The sequence below is a fragment of the Leucopleurus acutus genome, assembly GCF_964270905.1.
Source record: "Leucopleurus acutus genome assembly, chromosome: 7".
Classification (NCBI taxonomy): Eukaryota; Metazoa; Chordata; class Mammalia; order Artiodactyla; family Delphinidae; genus Leucopleurus; species Leucopleurus acutus.
The window spans coordinates 89,868,033-89,891,892 of NC_139150.1; the positions used below are offsets into that span (position 1 = coordinate 89,868,033).

The 23,860-nt window shown below is 46.2% G+C and overlaps 1 protein-coding gene across 1 annotated transcript in view; it reads left to right on the forward strand.

Annotated features, from left to right (window-relative positions):
- The first annotated feature begins 967 nt into the window (after positions 1–967).
- Positions 968–23,860, forward strand: part of IPPK (inositol-pentakisphosphate 2-kinase) — a 48,168-nt gene continuing 25,275 nt past the window's right edge. Inside the window, exons 1-6 of the mRNA XM_082842611.1 lie at positions 968–1,177; positions 9,142–9,189; positions 11,303–11,398; positions 14,319–14,385; positions 16,408–16,529; positions 17,922–18,011. Coding sequence (XP_082698737.1) covers positions 1,097–1,177; positions 9,142–9,189; positions 11,303–11,398; positions 14,319–14,385; positions 16,408–16,529; positions 17,922–18,011 — 504 coding nt within the window. The 5' untranslated portion in view covers positions 968–1,096. The remainder of the gene's footprint in view (positions 1,178–9,141; positions 9,190–11,302; positions 11,399–14,318; positions 14,386–16,407; positions 16,530–17,921; positions 18,012–23,860) is intronic.

Here is a 23,860-nt window from a genome sequence, read left to right on the forward strand (position 1 = left end):
TAATATATCAGTAGTAAAGACTCTCAATTGTTTCAATGGTAAAGAGTAGTCTGAAGTGCTCAACTACCAGATCAGTTGGGACCTAAGGGATGATGTAGACCTTTTCTGACCCTCATGACTTCATTCAACTAAAGCTTGGACTCTGACTGCCCAAGCCCTTTATGAATACACATGTTACCTTAGCTTAAAACTTCCTCAATTTTGCTCTTTGGGGAGACACTGCTTTGGGAAAAAGCCGCAGCATTCTCCTTACTTGTTGCAAGTAATAAATCCTTCCTTCTCCCACTCTTTGTCTTCTGGCTTGACACCCACCAAAAGGCAAAGCCAGTTTTTCAGGTAACGCTCCGACAAGAGCGCCATTTAGGAGTCCACTTGCCTCTTTGAGCTACGTATCCTCATTTGTAAGGTGTGGACCACAATGTTTCCACTTCCTGGGACTACTGGGGTGATTCTGCATCAGGTAAAGAGCAAACGAGGATATTAATAACCCGCTGAGTGAGAAATGTATCCCATTCTACAGAAAAGAAGGCTGAGGCCCCATGACTAAGCGGGCTCCAGCTCTAGGGACCACCCGCCCCCGGCCCGCCTGGACCATCCCCTTCCAAGCTCCCGACTTGCCGGGGCATCCCCCGCCCCCAGCCCCACTGGGACCCCCTGGCTCCTAGCACGCCAGTACCGCTCTAACCCCAGCCCGCCTGGACTCATGTTCCCCAGCAGTCCAGTGCTGGTCGCCGGGTAGCAGACGGCTCCTCCCTCTTGCCTCACTTCCGGCGCCCAGGCCGGAAGCCTCTCTTCCGGTTCTCAAGATCGCGCTCCGGAAGTGAGTCACTCTGCCAGCACCTAAGATGGCCGCCAGTCCATCCACCACCGTGGTCAACAGAGGAGAAGCGGGAGCGAACCCGGAAGTTGCCCGGCTCGGCCATGGGAGATGTTGGGGGCGTGGCTTCCGGCGGCCAGCGCCTGCGAGTGCGGGCGGCTGGGTCTAGCTGAGGCGGCGGCTGACAGGAGCTCCTCCCCGGTCGGCTGCGGCTGGTGCCTAGGCGAACCCGCGGCCCTCAGCTCGTGGCCCCGCGAGGCTCCAGGGCCGCACCGTGGGATGGACGAGGGGAAGATGGACGAGAATGAATGGGGGTACCACGGTGAAGGCAACAAGAGCCTAGTGGTGGCCCACGCACAGGTGAGCGGTTGACTGTCGGCGCGGTTCAGGGCCCTTACCCTACTCCCGGTGGGTTCCGCGTCCCCCAAGCACCCCCTCCGCTCAGGTCGGTTCTGCATCCCCTCAGGACCCATTACCCCCGGATCGGTTCCTCAGTAGCCCACCTTCCGGTCGGTTGCGCGTTCCCCCAGTGTCACTGCCCCGCGATAAGTTTCGCGTCCCCCCAGCATCACCCCACCCCGTCGGGTCAGTTCCGCGTCCCGCTGGTATCACCGCCTTCCCCCAGATCAGTTCCGCGTCCCCCCAGCGCTCTCCTCCCCCTAGGTTGGTGCCATGTCTCCCCAGCACTCCCCTCCCTCCAGATCGGTTCACTGTTCCTCCAGTGTCACCTTTTCCCTCCGGGTTTGTTCCGCGTCCTTCCAGCGCTCCCCATCCCGGCCTCACACGGTGCCGCCTGCGACTGCCCAGCTGCGGTGAGGCCGTCCGGAGTAACCTTAGGGAAGATACAGGGTACGGGCAAGGTCAGGAGAAAGAAGCAAAGTGCTTGGGGTGCTGTTACCTCCCTGAGATGCAGGGAATTGCTGTTCTCCTGCTGCTGTTGGTTAATATTAGTGGAGCATTGTCTACAGGTTCTTCTCCCGAATCTTTTAGAATTCAAAGAATTTCCCTTTCTTAATTCAGTAAGGAAGAGAGTTTCAGAGAGTGCAGTGAGGACTCCCAGTGAGTTGAATCCGGGAAGAGAAGCTTGTGGATTTGTGTGAAGGCCCAGATCTCTCTGACATCTTGCTGTCTAATACAACCAGGCAGGAATGTGGTGGGCTGGGGGAGGAGTGATAGGTGTCACTGAGGGCTTAAGAGTATGGGAGTTGCAGTTACACAGAGCTGGGCAGAATCCCAGTTCTACCACTGCCTGGCTCAGGCTCAGTTTCTGCATTTTCAAAGTGGAACTAGTAACAGAATCCCCTTTGCGGAATTGCTAGAAAGATGAGGAGCTGGACAAGTTATGCAAGTGATAACTATCATCCACCTTGGACTTGGCGGTTAAAAGCGCTGACCCAGCCCAACAGCTCCCGTGGGGAGCTCATCTTCCAATGCCTCAGTAAGATTGCATGGTATATCATCATTTTATGTAAAGCTAATTAAGGCTTCTTTTGGCTAATGTACTGCGTTTCAAAAGTAGCCTCAGATGAAGTAGCAAGTTCCAGACTCAGCGTAAAAGAACACCAGGCCTTGGGCCCTCAGATGCCTTCTCCATTGTCCCTGACAAGCATGTGTCTACCCTCCAGGGCAACTGGCCCCTTCCCTTGTTGCACAGCCCCAGGTGTTAGGGTCATGTTTCTTTTTCCTTTTTTCCCCCCCTTTTAAACTGAGTCATCAGGCTATCCTGTACCTGTTCTCTTCATTCTTTATTTAAAATCTAAATTTGCTTTACTATGCTCATTCCTGCTTGGTTGTTGTTAGCTCAACATTTGAATTTGAAGATTATCATCACGAGTAGTCTTGTAAGAAAAGGTTCCCACCAAGTGAAGACGCTGAGTAAAGGGAGAACTCTGACCCTTGCGTGTGGAGAAACCTTTGTGCTTTGCCTGGGCCTTGAGGGAGGACAGAGCCCTGGAAGCAGCTTTCAGGACCCTACTGTGCCCAAGGAGAGGGTGTGTGTGTGTGTGAGTGGGATAGAAGAAGGTGGGTGAGCACCAAGTATTTCTGCTCCCATGGGTGGACTCTCCAGACCCACCTCGTTCATTCTGAAGTAGAGGGTGACCCTCACCAGGTTTCTTTCAGATCGGGAGACGGTCTCTTTCTCAGAGGGGGCATCGTCTACTTTCAGAATTGAAAGGTCCTTAAAAAGTGATGAGTCTGTTCCCTCTCCTTTCCAGTGTCAGAACCCGACATACCTTCAGCCAGCCAGTCCTGAGGCCTGGCATCTGCACTGAAGGAGCATGGGATAAGACACAGACAGACAGCCTTCCAGGCTGGTGGGTTGGGAGGCTTCCAGGAGCACAGGACTTGTAGAAAGTGGGGCCTGGATATGGGGGAGCTAAGTGCAGGCCGAAGGAGGCCATAGCGTGGTGTGTGCTCAGGGTTGGGCAGTAAGAGATGACAGTGTGAGGCCTGAACCATAGGCCAGTTCTTGACAGGTTGCTGTCAGTTTTCCTGTGGCCCAGTGCTCAGCATCCTTGGGGCCAGCTGTGCAATTTAACCCTTTCCCAGGCACTGGCCCTTGGCCTGGCACTGACCCTCTGAGGTGCTCTAAGGCTGTGGCCAACCTGACACTACTCTAGTGGGTGCCTGGAGTCCCCGGCACTGACCCTGTGGGGGGTCTTGGGCAAGGACATTTCCCTTGTGGGCATGTACTTTCCTTTCCTTACTGTAGCCCGAGGGTGCTGTCACTTGTTCTAGTGGCTGTGCCAGTTCATGCTGAGCTGTGGTCACGAAGCCTGGCGCTGCCCTCAAGTGCGCTGCTGCCAAGTGGGATTTCTCTCCGTGTGGTGGTGTTGCTTTTACATCTGCAGTGACTCTTCTTTACCTTGGTCTTGTTCGCTTTGGCTTGGCATCCTGTCCTGTGAAGGTCACTGTAAGTCTGGTTTGTCATTTGATCTCATATGTGCCTTCAGTGTGGAGAGTCACCCAGGGCAGGCCAGGCAGAGACTCCTCCCCAGGCACTGAGCTGCCTTCCAGCTGCCCTCGCCTCTGGGGTGCAGGGCAAACAGGGGCCCACTCCCTTTATCACACTAAGCTGTTGTGATGTTTTCCTCCTGTTGACAGAGATAACATGAAAGACCCGCCAACCAAGATCTTCTATCAAAAGTTTGTTCCTGATCTTTCAGGTTTTATAGCCTTTCTAAGATTCTGATTGGGCTTCAGATCCTTTCTGCAATTGTTTTGATGCCCTGGGGTGTTTGTCCTGAAGATGTGGGGTTCAGGCAGTCAGGAGCTGTGTGTTTCTCTTCTCTTGTGTTTTAGGATTTGTAGATCATACTTAATGGAGCTGTTGGAAGCAAATGAGTTGTTCTTTTTTTTTTTTCTTTCTTTCTTTTTTTAATGGCGTATTCCCAAGTCCTGGGCTAAATTTTCTCCTGAATCTAGTATAAGGAGTCTTAACGTTCTGTTGCCTATAGTATTTTTTTTTAACAAGTAACTTATTCTGCATTTGAGAGTTTTAATGATATTCATACAGGTTGATACAGCTGATGTGACTTCTTGGTGATGTCTCATTGGAGAGCTGTGCATGTAGCCCTGTCTTTATTCCTGGGATCACCTGCAGTTGAAACATTAGGATTTGTTATTTCCAAAATATATTCCCTTTGGTGGTTTCCAGTCCTGGCCTTGGTGAGTGCTGAGCTCTGCCTTTTTAGCATGTAGGGGTCTGCTGGTCTAGGTCGGGATCCTAAGGTGGCATGGCCACTTCCCCCACCCCGACAATACCTTCTTCCTCCTCAGCAGAACTCAGGACAGCAGCTGCCCCTTTTACCAGGAAGGTAAGGAGGGTTTCTGTGTCTGCTGCAGAAGGACGAGACCACAGCACTGGGTCACCTACCTCTTGGTTTGTTTGGACACCTGCTCTGTGGCCATCATGTGGCCTTGGAGAACCTGGGGTCCTTGAAGGCTCCACTCTACGACACCCTCACTGTGCGTTCCATGCATTTGTGGTGTGTCTTTATAAAACATTCTGATTCTCTTCTGGCTGTTGGATTTTCCATCCTTTAGGGACCATCTGAACACCTCTTCTGCTGCAGCCCCTAAGTGTCCTTCCCCCAAATGTCACCTGGGCTTACACCTCCACTGTCCTGTCCCCCACCTCACAACTTGCATCCGTGTCTGCTTCAGTCCTGAGGCAGCTGTGGGTCCATACAGGCAGGTGAAACATGGGAAGGAAAACGTCCTGCCCATTCCAGACACCTGCTGTTCCCACCTGTGGTCTCCACCTCCTGTCTGGCCTCCCTTTGGAGTCCTTGGCCCCCCTTTATGACAGGGGTTCCCAACCCCCGGGCTGTGGACCGGTATGGGTCCGAGGCCTGTGAGGAACCAGGCCGCACAGCAGGAGGTGAGTGACGGGCAAGCGAGCGAAGCTTCATCTGCCGCTCCCCATCGCTGACATTGCTGCCTGGACCACCCTCCCCGCCACCCCCCAGCCTCCGCTGTGGAAAAATTGTCTTCCACAAAACTGGTCCCTGGTACCAAAAAGGTTGGGGACAGTTGCTGTATGAGATGTCTCGAGTCACCCTCCATCTGTTCTGTCTGAGGCTGTCAGCCCAACAATGCGTCCCACACCTTGTCCCTCTTATCCTTCTGTGGGCCCTGGGGTGTGTTTCTGGTTGTCTCTGGTCAGCAGAGGCAAGTGACTTGGCTTGGTATTCTGTCACGAGTATTCTGATGGAAGACCTGGGCTGTGCCCGAGTGGGGTGTCTGTGGGTGGTGGCCTCACTGAGAAGCAGGGCTGAGCCATTTTGGGATGCCTGGGGCAGCACCCTGAGGGTCGATTCCTTCTGCTGTTGTTGTGTTTATCTGTCTCCCTTTCCCTTGAAAGTTGCCTGATCTCTGCTTCCCTGGGGTCTTCTTGGGGCCCCATCCTGGGTTATATCCTCACTCTGGTGGAAGACCTGACTTGGGCTTGTCCTCCAGCAGTGAGGCTTCAGCGACTGATCACTTCACACCTTGTCTTTGCCAAGAGGCCCTGGAGTCTTAATTCCACCCACAAGTTTCCTTCCTTGGGCTTCACATGGGCAGGTGACCCTTTTATATATTGTTTTTGTGGCCTTTTATTTTTATTTAATACCAATCATTTGTTCCTTTCTCTGCCCCAGAAAATACAGAATACTAGAAGGAAGAAAGTAAAAAGCATCCAGTGTCTCCTTACTAAGAAAATAATTTTTGTTAACACTTGGTGTACTTCCTTCTATTATATGCTTTTATTGGGTACTTAAGCATCCTTATCTGTCTGTTTTTGTTTTCTGCTTTTTCACTCAACCCTGCAGCATAAATATGTAGATAATTCTTCACACAAGTTTTCAAGGCTGCAGAGCACTTAGGCAGCCAGAGTTCCTGTGCTGTCAGACATTCACATTGTTGTGCTTTTAGAGCTGTTGTGAGCCAGGCTTTGCTGATGTCTTGGTGTTTTGAGGACTTGGGTGGGTTCTCAGAGGGGATCGAAGGAACATCTTCTAGGCCTCGTGGCACATGACATGCCAGTACTCCCCCACCCCTGCCATGGCCTGGGACCCTCACAGCACTGAATGCTTTCTGTTCCTTTTATAAGTGGCGTGTTGTACATTTTGAGGTTGTTTAATGTGTATGTGTTTATATGTGTCATTTCTCCATTCACTGACTTTTTCAGCTTGTTAAAATCTTTGATTTTCATCTAGTGTTCCACGGTATGAGAGAGCACACCATGATTTTCTGTCCTCAAGGACAGAGAAGGTGTGGCCCCGGCCTAAGATTCCCTGTCCTGCTTTGGAACAGGGAAGAGCTGCTTCTGCCCCAGACTGTGCAGAAACTCTTGTTAAGCCCCTCTTCTTAGTCTCACCCCTTTCTCTTCGTTCTTAGCATTTTAGCCTAGACACTATGAAGAGGGTATGTTTTAAAATCTGGTTTCAGATATTTAGTTTAAAAGGAAAGGGGTTGTTTCCTTCACAACTGGTTAAGACCTTGTGAGCTTGCAGGGCCCTGGTGCTTACCAGATTATGCGTTGGTTTCGGCTCCTTCATGGGAATCTCCCCGTGGGTGGCTGGATCAGTCCCACTCCATGCCATGGGTGGCCCTTGGACTAACTGCGTCTTTGTGCCAACCAGGGCTGGTGAGGTTGATTTCTCACCTTTTCTCTGCTATCCACTTGAATAGGTGTTGTCTGATCCCATGGCCAGCCTCGTGGCATGTAACAGGGCCACCAACCCAGCCCAGTGAGACCTTTACAAGGGGCAGTTAGCACTCGCCGTCCAGAATAGGTGTGCCCACTGAGTGCTTGTGTTTGTGGAGACTGGCCTTCAAGGCTGACACTGCAGCTCCTATGGGGCAGGTGGGCAGTTTCTGGCGACGGTTTTAAATGGGTCCCTAGAGAAAGCAGTTTTCCTTGAAGCAGACACAACATGACACTCAGAATTTCTTAGCAGGTCTTGAGAAACAGTGAAGTCCAGGTGAGAAGTGAGTGTGCTTTTAGGGGGGCTGAGTTTCTGGAATGTTGCCTAGAATTAGGGTTTCTGCATATCAGCTTTTGTTTTTCCTTGAATTTTTTTTTTTTTTTGTGGTACGCGGGCCTCTCCCTGTTGTGGCCTCTCCCGTTGCGGAGCACAGGCTCCGGACACGCAGGCTCAGCAGCCATGGCTCACAGGCCCAGCTGCTGCGCGGCATGTGGGATCTTCCCGGACCGGGGCACGAACCTGTGTCCCCTGCATCAGCAGGCGGACTCTCAACCACTGCGCCACCAGGGAAGCCCTTTCCTTGAATTTTGATGGACTCCCTGGCCAGTTGATGCCCATGATCGAATATTGATGTCTGCCTGGATTTGGGAGGGGTTAGGCCCATGTGCACGTCCTCGACCTTTGCTTCCCCAAGTCTGAGCTTGGGGCTCAGAGAGATGATGGATGTCTGGGGTTTTGAGAGGAGTGTGCGTCATCTGAGTGGGGCAGGAAGTGCCAGGGGGTCTGTGGGCTAGGGAAATGGATCTCGTCTCTATGGGCCTTCCTTGCTCTCAGCCATGTTTTGGGTTCTAAAGCTGCACTTACTGAGCCTCTTCAATCACCAGCTCCTCCCACCCCACCTAGATCCCAGTGCTCCAGACAGTGCCCGAGCTCCTGCACCTCTGCTCTCCTTCTCCTGTTCACTGCTTCTCCCTGAGCACAGTCCAGGTTCCCGACCCAAGCCCTTCTGCCTGGAACTTCCTATCTCCATGGGAATGGTTTCCAAAGTTGTCCACATGGAATTATCTCCCCCATTACCAAGGCTCTACAACACATCCAGGTTATTTCCTTGGAGAATCGCCATTTCAAAGGCTGCACTAGTTTAAAAGGTTATTTTTTTCCATTTTTTAAACTTTTGTTTTTTAACATTTTTGTAATTATGTTATATGAGCATTGTAAAAAATTGGAAAACCCAAATAAACAGAACTTTAAAAAATAAGTTCCCAGTTGGTGCTACCTGGACACGCGGTTACCTATTCAGAAGCCCTTTCAGACAGTTCATACAAACTCAGCATGCACATACTTTATTTAAAATTTTTTGTTTTACAAACTTTAAAAAATGAAGACTAATAAATCTACAGAAAAGTGGTCAGATCATATGTGTATATACAGCTTGATTATGACAAAATACATGGACCCGTATTCTCATGACCAGCCCCTTCTAGAGCCTTTCTTAGGGACCATCCCACCTGCCAGAGATCTTAGTCTTGTCTGTTTTTGAGCTTTACATAAATAGAACTATACCCATACATCATTCTCTAATACATACACACACAATACACACACACACACACACACGTGTATGTACATATTTATATAAAGATAGGTTCATTCTATAAGCCCTATTCTGTAATCTTTTTCTTTTATCAGTAGATGATGACTGTACCTTTGTGTCTGTAAATACGGATCTTCCTTATTTTCTTGTAAATGACGGCATAGTATTTCATGGTCTGGAATATGTCCCTCTGTATTTAACCATCCTACTATTGTTGGATGTTTAGGTTGTTTCCATTTTATTTGGAATTATAAACAGTACCTTTATATGCAGTAGCTAAAATCTTCTGTGCATCTTTAATTAAGATAAATTACTGGGAGTGGGCTGACTAGGTCAGAGAGCACAGGTTTTCCTGGTTGCTCTGTGTCTTCAGACGTGTGGCCCAGTACTGGCCCCCACCTCCTCCCTGGGGCACTGGCTGCCTGTGGGGCTTCCAGCATCTGCACTGCTGAGGATGGCTCCTTATCCACAGCCACCCACCCTTATCCCCGGGCTTTGGGTGGGTACTAATCAGACTTTGTTTTATTTTCCAATAGCGTTGTGTGGTGCTTCGTTTTCTGAAGTTTCCTCCTAATAGGAAGAAGGTAAGATCAGTGGATTTGCCACCCAATCATTAAAATAATTATTTAAGAAAACTTTGATTTTTTTTCTGATGCAGAAGTTTTAATGCTAACTTTAGAAATTTGAATATGATACAAGCATTCAATGCCGAAAGCAGTGTGTGCATCTTTTGTGCTGGATTCAGCACTTTGACCTGCTAGGGTCACTATAGGTCATCATGGTTAGTCCCTGGGTACTGAGCCAGGAGCCTCCCTGACTAGTTCAGAGAGCTCTGCTTGTGGCTGGGGAACCCAGGGCCAGGTCTTGGCTTTGCCTTGGCGATTTTCTTACACGCTGCTGCCTCAGTTTCCCCATCTGTGGAATTGTATCAATGAAAATGAAGTCTGTGATGCTGTGGTAGACAGTCAGTGTTACAAGTCACAACAGGCAGTTCAGATGGAGCCTTGTGTTTCTATTCACTGAGTCAACCAGGCAGAGTACCGTGGACACCCTCAGAAAGCCATTGTTGTTCTGTTGTATGCCCGCTGACCACTGAGTTGCAGTGTTTCTCTACATTGAGGCGGGATGTCATTGTGGTGTTTATCTAAGTGGTCGCAGCGGTCAATATGGCATAGCCCTGTGGGAGCCTTTACTCTTTCATGGTCTGGGGGGAAGGAGGGAGGTCCAGAGGGGCTAGGTGTGAGCATAGGCTCTTATCTTAAAAGGGGAGAAGAGGCAGGAGCTGCACGTCACACCCACACAGTGGGGGCAGGGCTGGTGGTTGTTGGGTGATGAGTAGAAATTGGGCTCAAGATCAGGGTGTAGGAGACATGAGTCACCACCTCACCTCGTTTGAGTTATGGAGAAACAGCCAGAAAAGAAGGTGAGGTGGATGGCTGATGGGTATCAATGGTGGCTGATTGTGCAAATGAAGGGCACACTTGCAGGTTAGCTTCATAGAAAGAAAAGTGGGGACTGTGGGAGAAAGCTGGGGGCTGCCATCACAGTGGGGCTGCAGTGAGATCTGGGGACAGTGTGGTTAGTGCAGAGAAAGATGGCACAGGATGGGAGGGTGCAGCTGCTGAAGAGAATTGTGCAGGGTGGTTCTGTTTCTGTGGAATCCAGGTGGAAACTAGAAACATCTCGGAGGCTGCCTCTAGCCCCCCTCCCCTCCCCTCTATCCCCACTCAGGGTCTACAGAGCCTAGCCTCGGTGAAGGGCCAGCGTTCTCTGGATGCCTCTATTTTCAGTTTTTCCTGTTTACATTTATTGAGGCAATGTCTTCCAAGGTAACAATTCGCCTTTCTTTATTATATAAATGGCACTGTGTGATGCCAGCTGCATTATTTGTGGGGAGTTGTGTGTGTTAATTCTGTCAATAAGAAGAGCTTTTTGTCAGAAGCCCTTTGTCCACAGCTCTACGTACGGAGCCACTGGGCGTGTTCTGGGGTTTTTTGACAGGCTTCGTTCTAATACAGTAGTCCCCCGGAATGCAGACTGTGGTCTGCCTGTTTTATGGTGCCTGGGTGGCAGCTCAGACTGAGACCTCCCCAGAGCCTGAGCCATGTGTCAGGCACCTCCCAGCCTGCGGTTGAAGAAGACAGCCCTCTCACTCCTGAGCGAGACCTGTGATCAACCCTTTGCACTTCTCACCTTGGGTCAGAGTGAGGGATACAGGAATGATTTCCTGTCTCACCTAAATCTCACAGCTTATTGATTCTTTAAGAACCTCTGAGGAGAAAATATTTTATTTCTACATCTAGAAGCTGAAGAATAAAATCTAAATACTGATTTTTGGATGGGACCGATTTTTAAAGTCGAATTCCTCAGAAGGTGTGCACGGGCCACTGGCGGGATCCACGTGTGTTCCTGGTGGGTAGGAAGGCAGGGGCACAGATATGGTTCTCAAACTTATGGTTTCACAATCACGTGGGGCCCTGAGTACAATGCAGAGGTGGGCCTGGGGGCCTTGTGGGACAGAAGCTCCAGTGAGTGTGGCAGTCTTCATGATGAGGCTCACCTTCCTCCAGGTCCAGGGCCACTGGTGGCTTTTTGTGGCCACATACATGGCAGCCCTGTATGTGACAGGGGCTTGTGGTGGTGTCAGAGTCTAGGAGGTCCAGGTCGTTGAGGTCTTCTTGTCCTTCTCTTTTGCAGACCTCGGAAGAAATATTTCAGCACCTACAGAACATAGTGGACTTTGGCAAAAATGTCATGAAAGAGTTTTTGGGAGAGAACTATGTTCATTGTGGGGTAAGTGATTTTTTTTTTTTTAATGTAGTCTAAATTCATGGGCCTGTTCTGTATCAAAGTACCAACTTTTCATTTATAGTTTGGAAGTTGCTTAATGATACCACCCCCCACGCCCCACCCCCCCACACACTGTGTTAGTTACAAAGTTTCCAAGAGCTTTTCTCATTTGTTGCACTGTGAAATAGCAGAGCAGATAGTGTTATTCCCATTTTCTAGCATGAGGTTCAGAGATACTTTCACTTGCTGAGACTCCTGGTCTTCACCATCCTGCCCTCATGGAGGCATTCAGTTTGGTGAGAGCTCTCTAGTGAGGTCCAGGCAGCAGCACTGACCTTCAGTGGGCACCTTTGAGCAAGTTAGGGAGAAAAGGGGATCCCCATGCTGGGAGGTGTGACCTGATCTCGTGGGAGAACCTAGCTGAAGCCCATGTGGGGTGATGGCCTCCACCTACCTGCAGGTGGTCTGCGTTGCTGGCTTTTTCTGGTCTCAGCGACTGAGAGGAGTGCCTGTTACAGGCAAGGTCTGCTGTTCAGACACTCATGGAGAGGGCAGTGTAAGAAGCCACAGTGGACTGGCCTGTGATCCTGGCAATCCTCAGAGCCAGTGGCCTTGGTCCATGCCTGGGACAGCCATTCTTCTGTCTCCACTTTGATCACTGCTGCTTCTCTGCTTACACTGGCCTGACTGCTTGTCTTAGATCAGAGCCCTGAACAGACTAGCAGGTTTGTCATTTTGAACAGAGAGAGCATTGCCTCTGTTTTGTAAATTCTGTACCTTGTGTCCATCCTGAGAAAAATGATACCAAGAAGGTTGAGTAAAAGTTTGTTTGAAGCTTCAGGATTGCCTAGCAAAGTAGAATTTAAATGGCTCCGACGGCAAAACATCCTCCAAGGAGGGTCGTCCTTTGACAGCTTAGGAAGTACTGTGGATGGTGTTGCTTTGGGTCCCTTAGGGCTGTAGTCTAATATGTAGGCTGGGACTAAGGATCCTCTTCCAGGGTGGCCCAGAGCCGTGGAGCTGGCAGTGTGGTGCTGACTGTTGACTGGGGGCCTCAGCACCTCCCAGTGTGGACTCTCTGAAGGGCTCTGAGCATCCTTGTGACTTGGCCCTGACTCCCCCAGTACACCATCTGAGGGATGACCTGTTTGGGAGTTGTGTCTGTCGTTTCCACAGCATCCTGGGGCCTTTAGGCGTCATCCCTAGGCAGAGTGGGACTACACAGGGGCAGAGGTCACTGGGGCCATCCTGGGGGCTGGCACCACCCCTAGTGAGGTCCCCAGCTGTCCTGTTGAATTGTGAAAGCCTGAAACCCACCACCTGTGAGAGCCTGAGTCTCTGAGCTATCTGCGTGCTGGGTGCCACCTACTTCTTGGCCTGGATGGTGTGTGAGTGAATGCAGGTATGCCAACTACCAGTGTCCTTCCTGGGGAGAGAGCATGCTCATATGGCCAAGTGGGAGTGTTTCTCTGTCTCACAGCACTTGGGGGCTCTAGACTTTTCTTCCAGGAGGGACCAGCAGTGAAGGAGAATGGTGAAGAGCTTGGGGTTCCAGCCAGTGGCAGCCCGGCAGGTGGGAATAGCGTTGGGGTGTCCCCCCAGGGCCCAGGGCATGCTCTAGCTCCAGGTTTGATTCTGTTTGTCCACAGTGCACAAGGCTCTGGACATATGAGGTGAGCCCACCAGGTCACATTTCGGGAATATTCATCCCGTTGACATACCTCCTTCACGTGAAGACACTGCCAGAGTGAAACACAACCTGCTTTTCCTCCAGGTAGTTGTAGTATCAAGAGAGGACTGCCACTCAGGCCCAGCACTGTTGAAATGTGGGATACAGAGCACATCTCTGGCCTGAACAAGACCATGTTCAGGCAAAATCAGCATTTGTAAATGATGCTGTTTTCTCTGACTGATGGCACGAGCTAGGTTAAAGTGGAGCCTTGGGGAGAGTGTTTCCCTCTTCTGTGTCCTGGGATGAGACATAACTAGCACAGTGGTGAGAGAGCAAGGCTCAGACAGAGTGACAGACACACCCCTTGTACCCGTGCTGCCTCCGGCCCTGCCTGGCTGGTTTGGGGACTGGTCTAGGCCTGTCTTCATGTGAGCTGGAGGCTAGGTGGGACAGGGCATGATGGAGAAGGTGTGGCATGTAAGTGGACAGGATCCCAGCATTCTCATTCTAGGCAGGTATCTTACGTCACCTTGGGATTCCTTTAGAAGTCAGAATTCTGCCACCCTGGAAACATGGGGAAGATGATGAGCAATGTGGATTAAATAGAAACTCTTAGTTTGGGAGACTGCAAGAAATAGTAGAGAGTAGTTGCTCCTTTGTTTTTTGACCCAGAGCACCAAATATTGGCCATCCTGAGTCCTGTGGCTGATGGGTACCCAGGACATCTCACCCAGAGATTAATATTTGATCAGACCCTGTTCCTTGAGCTGCTTCTCAGATGGAAATGTGAGGAGCCTCAGGTTGTCTGAGGAGATAGCTGGTGAGCAACTTCTTGCAGGCAGAGAACTGCCTCAGGCCCCTGCTCTGCCGTCCACAGACACTGAGAATGAGGATGAGGTTGCCGTGAGAACAGAGGAGCTGGGTGAGGAGCCCTCTGTCGAAACTGACTAGGTGACATGGGGCACACTTCTGGCCACCACGACTGTGGACACCAGCTGCTCTGAGGAGGGCCTGTTCCTCTTAGTGCACAGAAACTTTAGCCTGTCTGTTTAATCTGGACATGTCCTTAAAAATAACAGAGCAGCTTTTATTCCTAAATCCCACATACTGAGTATTTTTTTTTAATGTGGTAACATATACATAACATAAAACTTACCATTTTAACCATTTTTAAGTGTGTGGTTCTGTGGCATTAAGTATGTTCACATTGTTGTGCATTCCACACTGAGTACTTCTTATTTGTTCTTACAGGAAGTTGTTCAGCTGCCTTTAGATTTTGTGAAACAGCTTTGTTTAAAGATACAGTGTGAAAGACCAGGTAAGGGTTTCTAACTTACGAATTTATAATATTCCGTTTGAAATGTGTTTGACGTTATTACTCATCTTAGGTAGATATAGATATAGTTTTTAACTTTATTATCAGGGGTAGAAATCCTAGGAGCTCATGAATACAATTCTGGACATCAGATTTGCAGATCACTGCAGGGAATATATGACCAAGAACAAATTAATAAAAATAAAAATGCATTTGGGAGCCAAGAGGGAGCTGAAGGAGTTCAGGGAGACTTAGGGAAGGGAAGGTGGGCTCCAGGGGGTGCCTGGAGGAGTCCAAAGGAAAACCGGGGTAGACCTGAGCCATGGAGGGTGGGCTAGGCCCTAGAGGGTGGCAGTCCTGCAAACCTTCTCCCAGAAGCTGGCACCACCCAGCCTGCTCATCCTCTTGAGGTAAGGTGAGAGACTTGAATTTTTGTACCTCCCCGCTTCACCTCATGTACTTCCCCACCATCACCATACATACCCCACCCCCCATCACCACACATGCTTTCCACCCATCACTACACATACCTTCCCCTAGTCACCTCCCAGACCTTTCCCAATCACCACAAATACGTTCCCCCATCATCTCCCAAACCTTCCCCCCATTACTTCCCATACCTTCCACTCATTACCAAACATACCCTCCCCCCATTACCTCTCATATCTTCCCGCCATCACCACACATACTTCCCCCCGTCACCCCCCAAACCTTGCCCCCCTTTACCTCCCACACCTTTCCCACATCACCACACATACCCTCCCCCATCACCTTACATACCCTCCCCGCAGTCACCTCATGTACCACCCCACGTCACCTCACGTATTTTCCCCTCAGTACCTCATGTACCTTCCCTACACTTGCTCGTGGCAATAATGACAGTAACCATGTCAAAGCTTTTCCTGTCAGAGTCAGAGGCAAAGATGTAAAATCTGTGTTGTTGAGGAGTGAAATGTCTCCTCCTAAAGCACAGCCAGGCAGTCAGGGTGTGCAGCGAGTCAATATAAAATCCTTTCCATGTTTGATTAGGAAAATGAAAGAAAACAGGATGCTGTGCCCTGGAGCCCTCAGTTTGGGGAGCAGTGAGGGCTTCATGGATGGAGAGGACCAACGAAGGGGGAGGAGGCAGCAGCTTTGTTCAAAGCCTGGACTGTGTCTTGGCTCTGTTTTCCCCATCTAGACAAAGACAGACTGAGGCCTGCTGTGGTTCTGCCATCTAGTTACTAGTGCCACACAGCGTCATTCGTTTTATAATTGGCAGTTATACGACGTAACAGTAATAAGACCATCCCCTGTTGTAATAATGACTCATAGTCAGCCTTGTTATGTGGAAGGAGGAAAGCTGACTTCTCCTGGGACCAAGAGGCCATATCTTATGTGACTGTCTACAATATAACTTCTAGCAGTCAGTGCTGAGGAAATATTGGTGTTTGCGTATTCTGAAGGAAGCTTTAAAAGGAAGGTAGTGGCTGTTGCCTCCTTCCTCTCTGAGCTCCTGGGTTAAGGGAGTCACAGAATTGGGGAGCAGTTCCCAAGATCACCCTCACTCATGAGAGCTGCATGTTTGGGGGGGTCCCCAGGACCAATCTCAGGTCTGATAATTTGCTAGAAGGACCCACAGAGCTGTTGTCCTCATCGTTATGGCTTATTACAGCTAAGGGACACAGATTAAAACCAGCTGAGGTAAGAAGGGTTAGGGTTTTTGCTGGGGTTGGGCATATAGACACAGCTGACCACCTGTGTGGCTGCCCTCAGCCTCCAGCCCCTCTGGAGGTCAAGCTGATACTACAGGGCCCAAACTCCTACCACAGATCGCAGCATTATACTCATGTGACTCTAGGTCCCCAGGTAAACTCCTCAGGCAAGACATCCCAAGGCTTAGAGGTGACCTCTCAAGAGTGGAGGCCAAGGCCAGCCCTCTCTTGGGCAAAGCTGATCCTTCCCCAACAGGAGTCCAAGTTGCCATGGAGTCATCTTGTCTCTCTTGCACTGATCCTCAGTTATTTTCCTTGCTCTGTTTTCCAGAATCTCGCTGTGACAAGGACCTGGACACTCTCAGTGGTTATGCTCTGTGCCTTCCCAATTTAGCCAGACTTCAGACCTACCATTTTGCAGAGCACCGGCCGATTCTGTGTGTAGAGATCAAGGTGAATTTCTGTCAAGGGGGAAATGGTGTGGGGGAAAAGGGAAAGGTGGGTCCAGACTGTAAATCCATGAGTCATCTGCCTGGAGTGCACTTTGCCCATGCTGGGCCCCATGACCTAGGCAGCCCCCCAACTCCCAGAGAGTAGGCTTACTTCTTGCTCCTTCTGTGCGTGCCTCTTGCACCGTGCTATTCTGGTTCCTTACCCTGGCCAGACCTGAGGGGCATGGCTTCCCAGACCCTCAGGTTTAGGCTCGTTCTCAGGTGTCATAGCAGGGAACTAGCCAGGGACAAGCCCTAGCCGATGGCCACGAGAAGGAAGCATGGGCTCCACTCTGCTTATTTTCCTTGGAGGGTGCAGCTTGCCAGGGCCTTTCTTGACCTCCTTCCCAGCTGTGCCTGCTTGGCTGCTTGGTGGCACTGCATGCCATGCTCCAAGGGCTCAGCTTGAGGACCACCCTTCAGACTGGGTGACACTCTGTTCTTTTGCTTCTCAGGAGAATGCTCAGGAGAGACCTCCAGGAGGCATAGAAGCCTTTGTGTCTCTCAAGGCCCTGGTTTGTCGTGGCAGGGATCCTCAGGAGGAGGCGACAAAAGATGTCGCTTGTCTAGTGCAGGGCAGTGATTGCTGGATAAGGGCCAGGCCGCTGCTTCAGCTCTGTGGCTCAGTGTCCAGAGTGGCCACCTGAGTCTCCCTCAAGAAGCCTGCCAGATATCTTGTTATTTGTTTCCTTCCTCCAAACCTCTGGTGGTGACTTGTGGGTCATGCTCTTGGCCCTGAGCATTCACATCCGTGGGTGTTCAGTGTGGACTGATGTTCTGCTTCTCCAAGCAGAGGATGAGTGTCTCAGGCGTCACAAATGATGGGCAGCGTGATCTTCAGTGCCCCGACGCTAGGCAGTGGTCTTTCATTTTGTATGTGCCCAGAAATCATGGCTTTTAAAAGGCAACTAGAGTTTCAGATGTTCTGGGAGCCCAGCAGCCAACATATGGGCACCTTCCCCTTCACACATTCTTATCAGAGGGACCAAGGGTTCTTCTTGGAGCTGGAGTGTGTGGCAGATCTGCACTCCTAGAGTCTTTCCAGTCTTGTTCTATGATGAAAACACAAAGCTACTCTTTGTTGTCAAGCTAGCAATTGAGGCACACTGTTCTTCCCCAGTGAGAGTTCTGGCTTTGGATTCTCTAGTGGCAGAGAGATATTTATGTGATGCAGTGGGGGAGGCATCAATTCCCACTGGGGACTGAGGATAAAAGCAACTTTTGGGAATGTTTATATCTAACACTTGCTGATTCTCCTGGGAGCTGCACTTCATTATCCTGTAGTTACATGTCTACCTAAAGGTATGTGTTTTCTCCCTAAACTTTTTTTCTTCCTTACTTGTTTATTTTGCAGCCAAAATGTGGGTTTATTCCTTTCTCCAGTGATGTTACGCATGAGATGAAGCATAAGGTGTGTCGTTACTGCATGCACCAGCACCTCAAGGTGAGAAGAGTTGACCAGCTGGGTTCCCTCCCTGCACAGAGCCTTGTGATGAATGGCTGGGCCACCTAGAGTTTTCAGAGGAGTAAAATAAAACATAGATATTATTTACTTTTTATTTCAAAAGTACTTCATGTTCATTTTTTCCTTCTTAATTGAGATATTTGCATATCCTAAGATTTACACTTTTAAAATATATAATCCAGTGGATTTTAGTTTATTCATAAGGTTGTGCAACCATCACCACTATCTAATTCCAAAACATTTCATCACCTCGAAAAGAAGTCCTGTGCGCATTAGCAGTCACCCCCTGTCCTGCCAACCCCTGGCAACCACCTATCTCTGTGGATTTGCCTATTCCGGACATTTCCTAGAAATGGAATCACACAAATTATGGCTTTTTGTGACTCTCTTCTTTTACTTAGCATAATATTTTTGAGGTTCATACACATTGTAGCATTTATCAGCACTTCATTTCTTTTATGGCTGAATAATACTCCATTGTATGGAAACATTTTGTTTATCCATTCATCTATTGATGGACATGTGGGTTTTTTCCTTTTGGCTATTGTGAATAATGTTGCTATAAATGTGCGTGTACATGTACATGTTTGAGTCACTGTTTTCAGTTCTCTTGGGTATATTCCTAGCAGTGGCATTGCTGGGTCTTAGGGAACTTCTGTTTAACTTTTTGAGGAAATGGCAGATTGTTTTCTACAGCTATAGCACCATTCTATATTCCCACCAGCAATGTATGAGAGCTCCAGTTTCCCCACATCCTCGCTTGCACTTGTTATTGTCCCTGTTTGTGATTATAGTCATCCTAATGGATAGGAAGTAGCATCTCATGTGATTTTCATTTGCATTTCTCTAACAGTGATGTTGAGCATCTGTTCATGTGCTTATTGGCTATTTGTATATCTTCTTTGAAGAAATGTCTATTCAAATTCTTTACCTGTTTTTGAAATGAGTTGTTTGTTTTTTAGTTGTTTTAGGGGTTCTCTGTTTATTTTAGATGTTAATTTCTTTATCAGATATGTGATTTGCAAATATTTTCTCCCATTCTGTTGGTTGCCTTTTTACTCTGTTGATAGTGTCCTTTGTTGCACAAAAGTTTTAAATTTTGATAAAGTCTAATTTGTCTTTTTTCTTTCATTGCCTGTGCCTTTGGTGTCTTATCCAAGAAATGTTTACCTAAACCAAGGCCATGGTGCTTTTCCCATATGTTTTCTTCTAAGAGTTTTATAGTATTAGCTCTTATGTTTAGATCTTTGATCCATTTTGAGTTAGTTTATGTGTTTGATGTTAGGTAAGGGCCCAACTTCATGTGATATCCAGTTTTCCCAGGACCACTTGTGAAAAGACCATCATTTCTCCATTGAATGGTCTTGGCACCTTTATCAAAAATCTATTGGCCATATATGTGAGGGCTTATTTCTGGCCTTCTGTTGTATTCTATTGGTCTGTATGTCTGTCCTTATGCCAGTACCACACTCTTGATTGCTGTAGCTTTGTAGTAAGTTTTGAAATCAGGAAGTGTTAGTCTTCTAGCTTTGTTCTTCTTTTTCAAGATTGATTGTTCACGATTGTTTTGGCTATTTGAGGCCCCTTAAAATTACATGTGAATTTGAGAATTGGATTTTTCATAACTGCCAAAAAAGACTTTGGAATTTTGACAGAAATTTCAGGAATCTATAGGTCACTTTGGGTAGTACTGCCATGTTAACAATACTAAGTCTTATAATCCATGAACACAGGCTCTCTTTCCACTTACTTAGGTTTTCTTTAATTTCCTTTCAGCAATATTTTATAGTTTTCAGTGTACAAGTCTTTCACCACTTTGGTTAAATTTATTTCTAGGTATTTTATTATTTTGGAATATTGTAAATGTGGTTATAAGTAGGATTGCTTCCTTAATTTCCTTTTTGGTTTGTTTATTGCTAGGGTATATAAACACAACTAATTTTTGTGTGTTGATCTGGTACCCTACAACTTTGCTGAATTCATTTATTAGCTCTGGTAGCGTTCTTGTAGATTCTTTGGAATTTTCTATGTACAGGATCATGCCATCTGTGAATAGAGTTTTACTTCTTCTTTTCCAATTTAGATGTCTTTAAGCTTCACGATTTCCAAGACAGCAGCTGGGATTTTTGATAAGGATTCCAACATATTGCAGATTAGTATGGGAAGTATTGCCACCTTAACAGTATTAATACTCTGTGAACACAGGATGTTTTTCCATTTATTTAGGTCTTTAATTTCTTCCAGCGATGTGATAAAGTTTTCAGCCTATAAATCTATGTGTCTTTTGTTGAACTTATTCCTAAATTTTTTATTTTGGGGGATGCTATTGTAAATGGAATTTTTAGAAATTTCATTTTCAGATTGTTTATTGCATAGAAATACAACTGATTTTTTAATATATATATTTAATTGTGATGAAATACACATGACATAAAATTTACCATCTTACCCATTAAGCGTACAGTTCATTGACATTAAGTACATTTACATTGTTGTGCAACTGTCACCATCATCCATCTCCAGAACATTTTTCATCTTGTAAAACTGAAACTCTGCATCCATTAAACAACTCTACATTTCTTCCTTTCTCAAACCCCTGGCAACCACCATTGTAGTTTCTATCTCTATGAATTTGACTACTGTAGGGACCTCATATATGCGGAATCACACAGTATTTGTCCTTTTATGACTGGTTTATTTCACTTACCATAATGTCCTCAAGGTTCATCCATACTGTAGGTTGTGTGAGAATTTCCTTCCTTTCTAAGGCTGAATAATATCCCATTGAATGTATATACCATATTTTGTTTATCCATCCATCCATTGATGGGCACTTGGGCTGCTCCCATTTCTTGGCTATTGTGAATAACACTTCTGTGAACATGGGTGTACAAATATTTCTTTGAGACTCCGCTTTCAATTCTTTGGGGTATATACCCAGAAGTTGAACTGCTGGATCATATGGTAATTCTGTTTTTAATTATGAGTACAATATTGTATAGAAATAGTAAGAGTGGGCATCCTTATCTTGTTCCTGATATTAGGGGTAAACCTTTCAGAATTTCCCTGTTGAATGTAATGTTCTCACTGTGAGTTTGTGAAAGATGTTCTTTTAGAGTTTTTTTGTTTTGTTTTTATTAATCATGAAAGAATGTTAGATTTTGTCAAATGCTTGTCCTGCATCTGTTGAGATGATCATGAGTTGTTTTCCTCTTTCTATTAATATGGTGTATTACATTGATTGATTTTCATATGTTGAACCACACATGTATTTGATTGATAAATCCCATTTGATGATAGGTGTGTAATCTCTTTAACATGCTGCTAATGTGGTTTATTAGTTTTTGTTGAGGATTTTTTCTTGAGGGATATTTGTCTGTAGTTTTCTTTTCTAGTGATGCTTTTGTCTAGTTTTGGTACCAGGGTAATAACTGGCTTCATAGAATGAGTTAGGAAGTGTTTTCCATCTTTTACTCTTCAGTTTTTTGGAAGAGTTTGAGTATTGGTGTTGATTCTTCTTTAAACATTTGGTAGCATTCAGTAGCAAAGATGGGCCAGATGGTCCTGGGGTTTTCTTTGTTGAAAGATTTTTTTTAAGTCTTTATTGAATTTGTTAGAATATTGCTTCTGTTTTTTATGTTTTGTTTTTTTGGCCCCAAGGCATGTGGGAATCTTAGCTCCCCCATCAGTGTTTGAACCCGCACCCCCTGCACTGGAAGGTGAAGTCTTAACCATTGGACTGCCAGGGAAGTCCCTGTTGAAAGATTTTTTGATTATTGATTCAGCCTTTTGTTATGTCTGTTTAGATTCTCTATTTCTTCTTGAGTCAGTTTTGGTAGCTGTATGTTTCTAAGAATTTGTTCATTTCATCTAATTTGTTGGCATATAATTGTTCATAGCATTCCTCTAAAATTCTTTTTATTTCTGCAAGGTTGGTAGTAATGTCTTTTCTTTCATTCTTGGTTTTAGTCATTTGAGTCCTGTCTTTTTTTTTTTCTTGATCTAGCCAAAGGATTGCCATATTTGTTGATTTTTTCAAAGAAACAACTTTTGGTTTTGTTTCTTTTCTCAAATTTTCCCTTTCTATACTCTGTTTCATCTGTCTCTGCTCTAATCTACTACTTCTTTCTCTCTGTTTGCATTGGATTTAGTTTGGTCTCTAGTTTTTTAGGGTAGAAAATTAGGTTATTGATTTGAGATCTTTCTTCCTGTTAATATAGGTGTTTACAAGTATAAATTTCTCTCTAAACATTGCTTTCTCTGCCTCCTATAAATTTTGTTATGTTGTATTTTCATTTATCTCAATTTATTTTCTGACTGCTCTTTTGATTTCTTATTTGACTCATTGATGATTAGGAATGTGTTTAGTTTTCATGTATTTGTGAGTTTCTCAAATTTCCTTTTATTATTTGTTTCTAGTTTCATTCCACTGAGTTTGCAGAGTCATATCTTTTTAAATTTATTGAGACTTGTTTTGTGGTTTAACATATGGTTTCTCCTTGAGAATGTTTCATGTTTACTTGATTAGAATATACTCTGCTGTTGTTGAGTGGAGTGTTCTATAGATATTTGTTAAGTCTAGTTGGTTTATAATGTTGTGCAAGTCTTCTACTTCCTTGTTGATATTCTGTCTAGTTGTTCTACCTATTGATTTAACATCTTAACCTAAACAATCTAACTCAATAACAACTCAACTTCAGCAGTATACATAAACTCTGCTCCTATATAGCTTTGTTGTCTTCCCGCTCTGTTGTGCTGTTATTGTCATACAAATTACATCGTTATGCATTGTATGCTTGTCAATACAGATTTGTAATAATTGCCTTATGCAGTTATAATAATTGCCTTATGCCATGAAGGGGACATTCTGTCTTTTGAACCAGGTAGAAGAAAAAAGTTACAAACAAAATATATTTATATTATCCTTTATACTTACCTATGTAGTTCCTTTACCCAGTGCCATTTATTTTTTCATGTGGATCTGAGTTACTGTCTAGTTCCCTTTTAGTTCAGCCTGAAGATTTCCCTTTAGTATTTCTTGTAGGGCAGGTTTTCTAGCAACACATTTTTTAAGTTATTGTTTATCTGGCAATGTCTTAATTATTGCTTCATTTGAAAGGATAATTTTATAGGCAAGACTTCTTGGTTGATAGTCTTTTCTTTCAGCACTATGTATGCCATCCCAGTGCCTCTGGCCTCCATGGTTTTCAGTGAGACATCAACTGTTAATCTTATGGAGGATCCTTTGTATATCATGAGTCACTTCTCTCTTCCTGCTTTCAAGATTCTCTCTCTCTCTTTGTCTTTGGACAGTTTTATTATGATGTGTCTAGGTGTGGAACTCTTGGGCTTTATCCTAAAATCCACTGATTGTTTCTTCTGCCTACTCAGATCTGCTGTTGAGCCTTTGTGACTTTTTCATTTTAGTTATTGTATTTTTCAATGACAGAATTTCTATTTGGTTCCTTTTTATAATTTCTATCCTTATTAATATCCCCTGTTTGTTAATACATTGTTCTCCTTGTCTTCTTCAGTTCTTTGTCCTTGGTTTCCTTTAGCTTAAAGCTTATTTAAAATAGTTGAGTTAAAGTCTTTGTCAAGTAAGTCCAATGTATGAATTTCTCAGGCACAGCCTATTGATTGTTTTTTTCCTGGGTGTGGACCATACGTTTTTGTTTCTTTGCATGTCTTGTAATGAGTTGTTGAAAACAGGCATTTTAAGTAATATAACGTGACCACTCTGGAAATCAGTTTCTACAACCTTTCTAGGATTTGTTGTTGCTGCTTGTTGTAATTGTTTTGTGATTTTTCTTTGCCAAGTTTGAGAA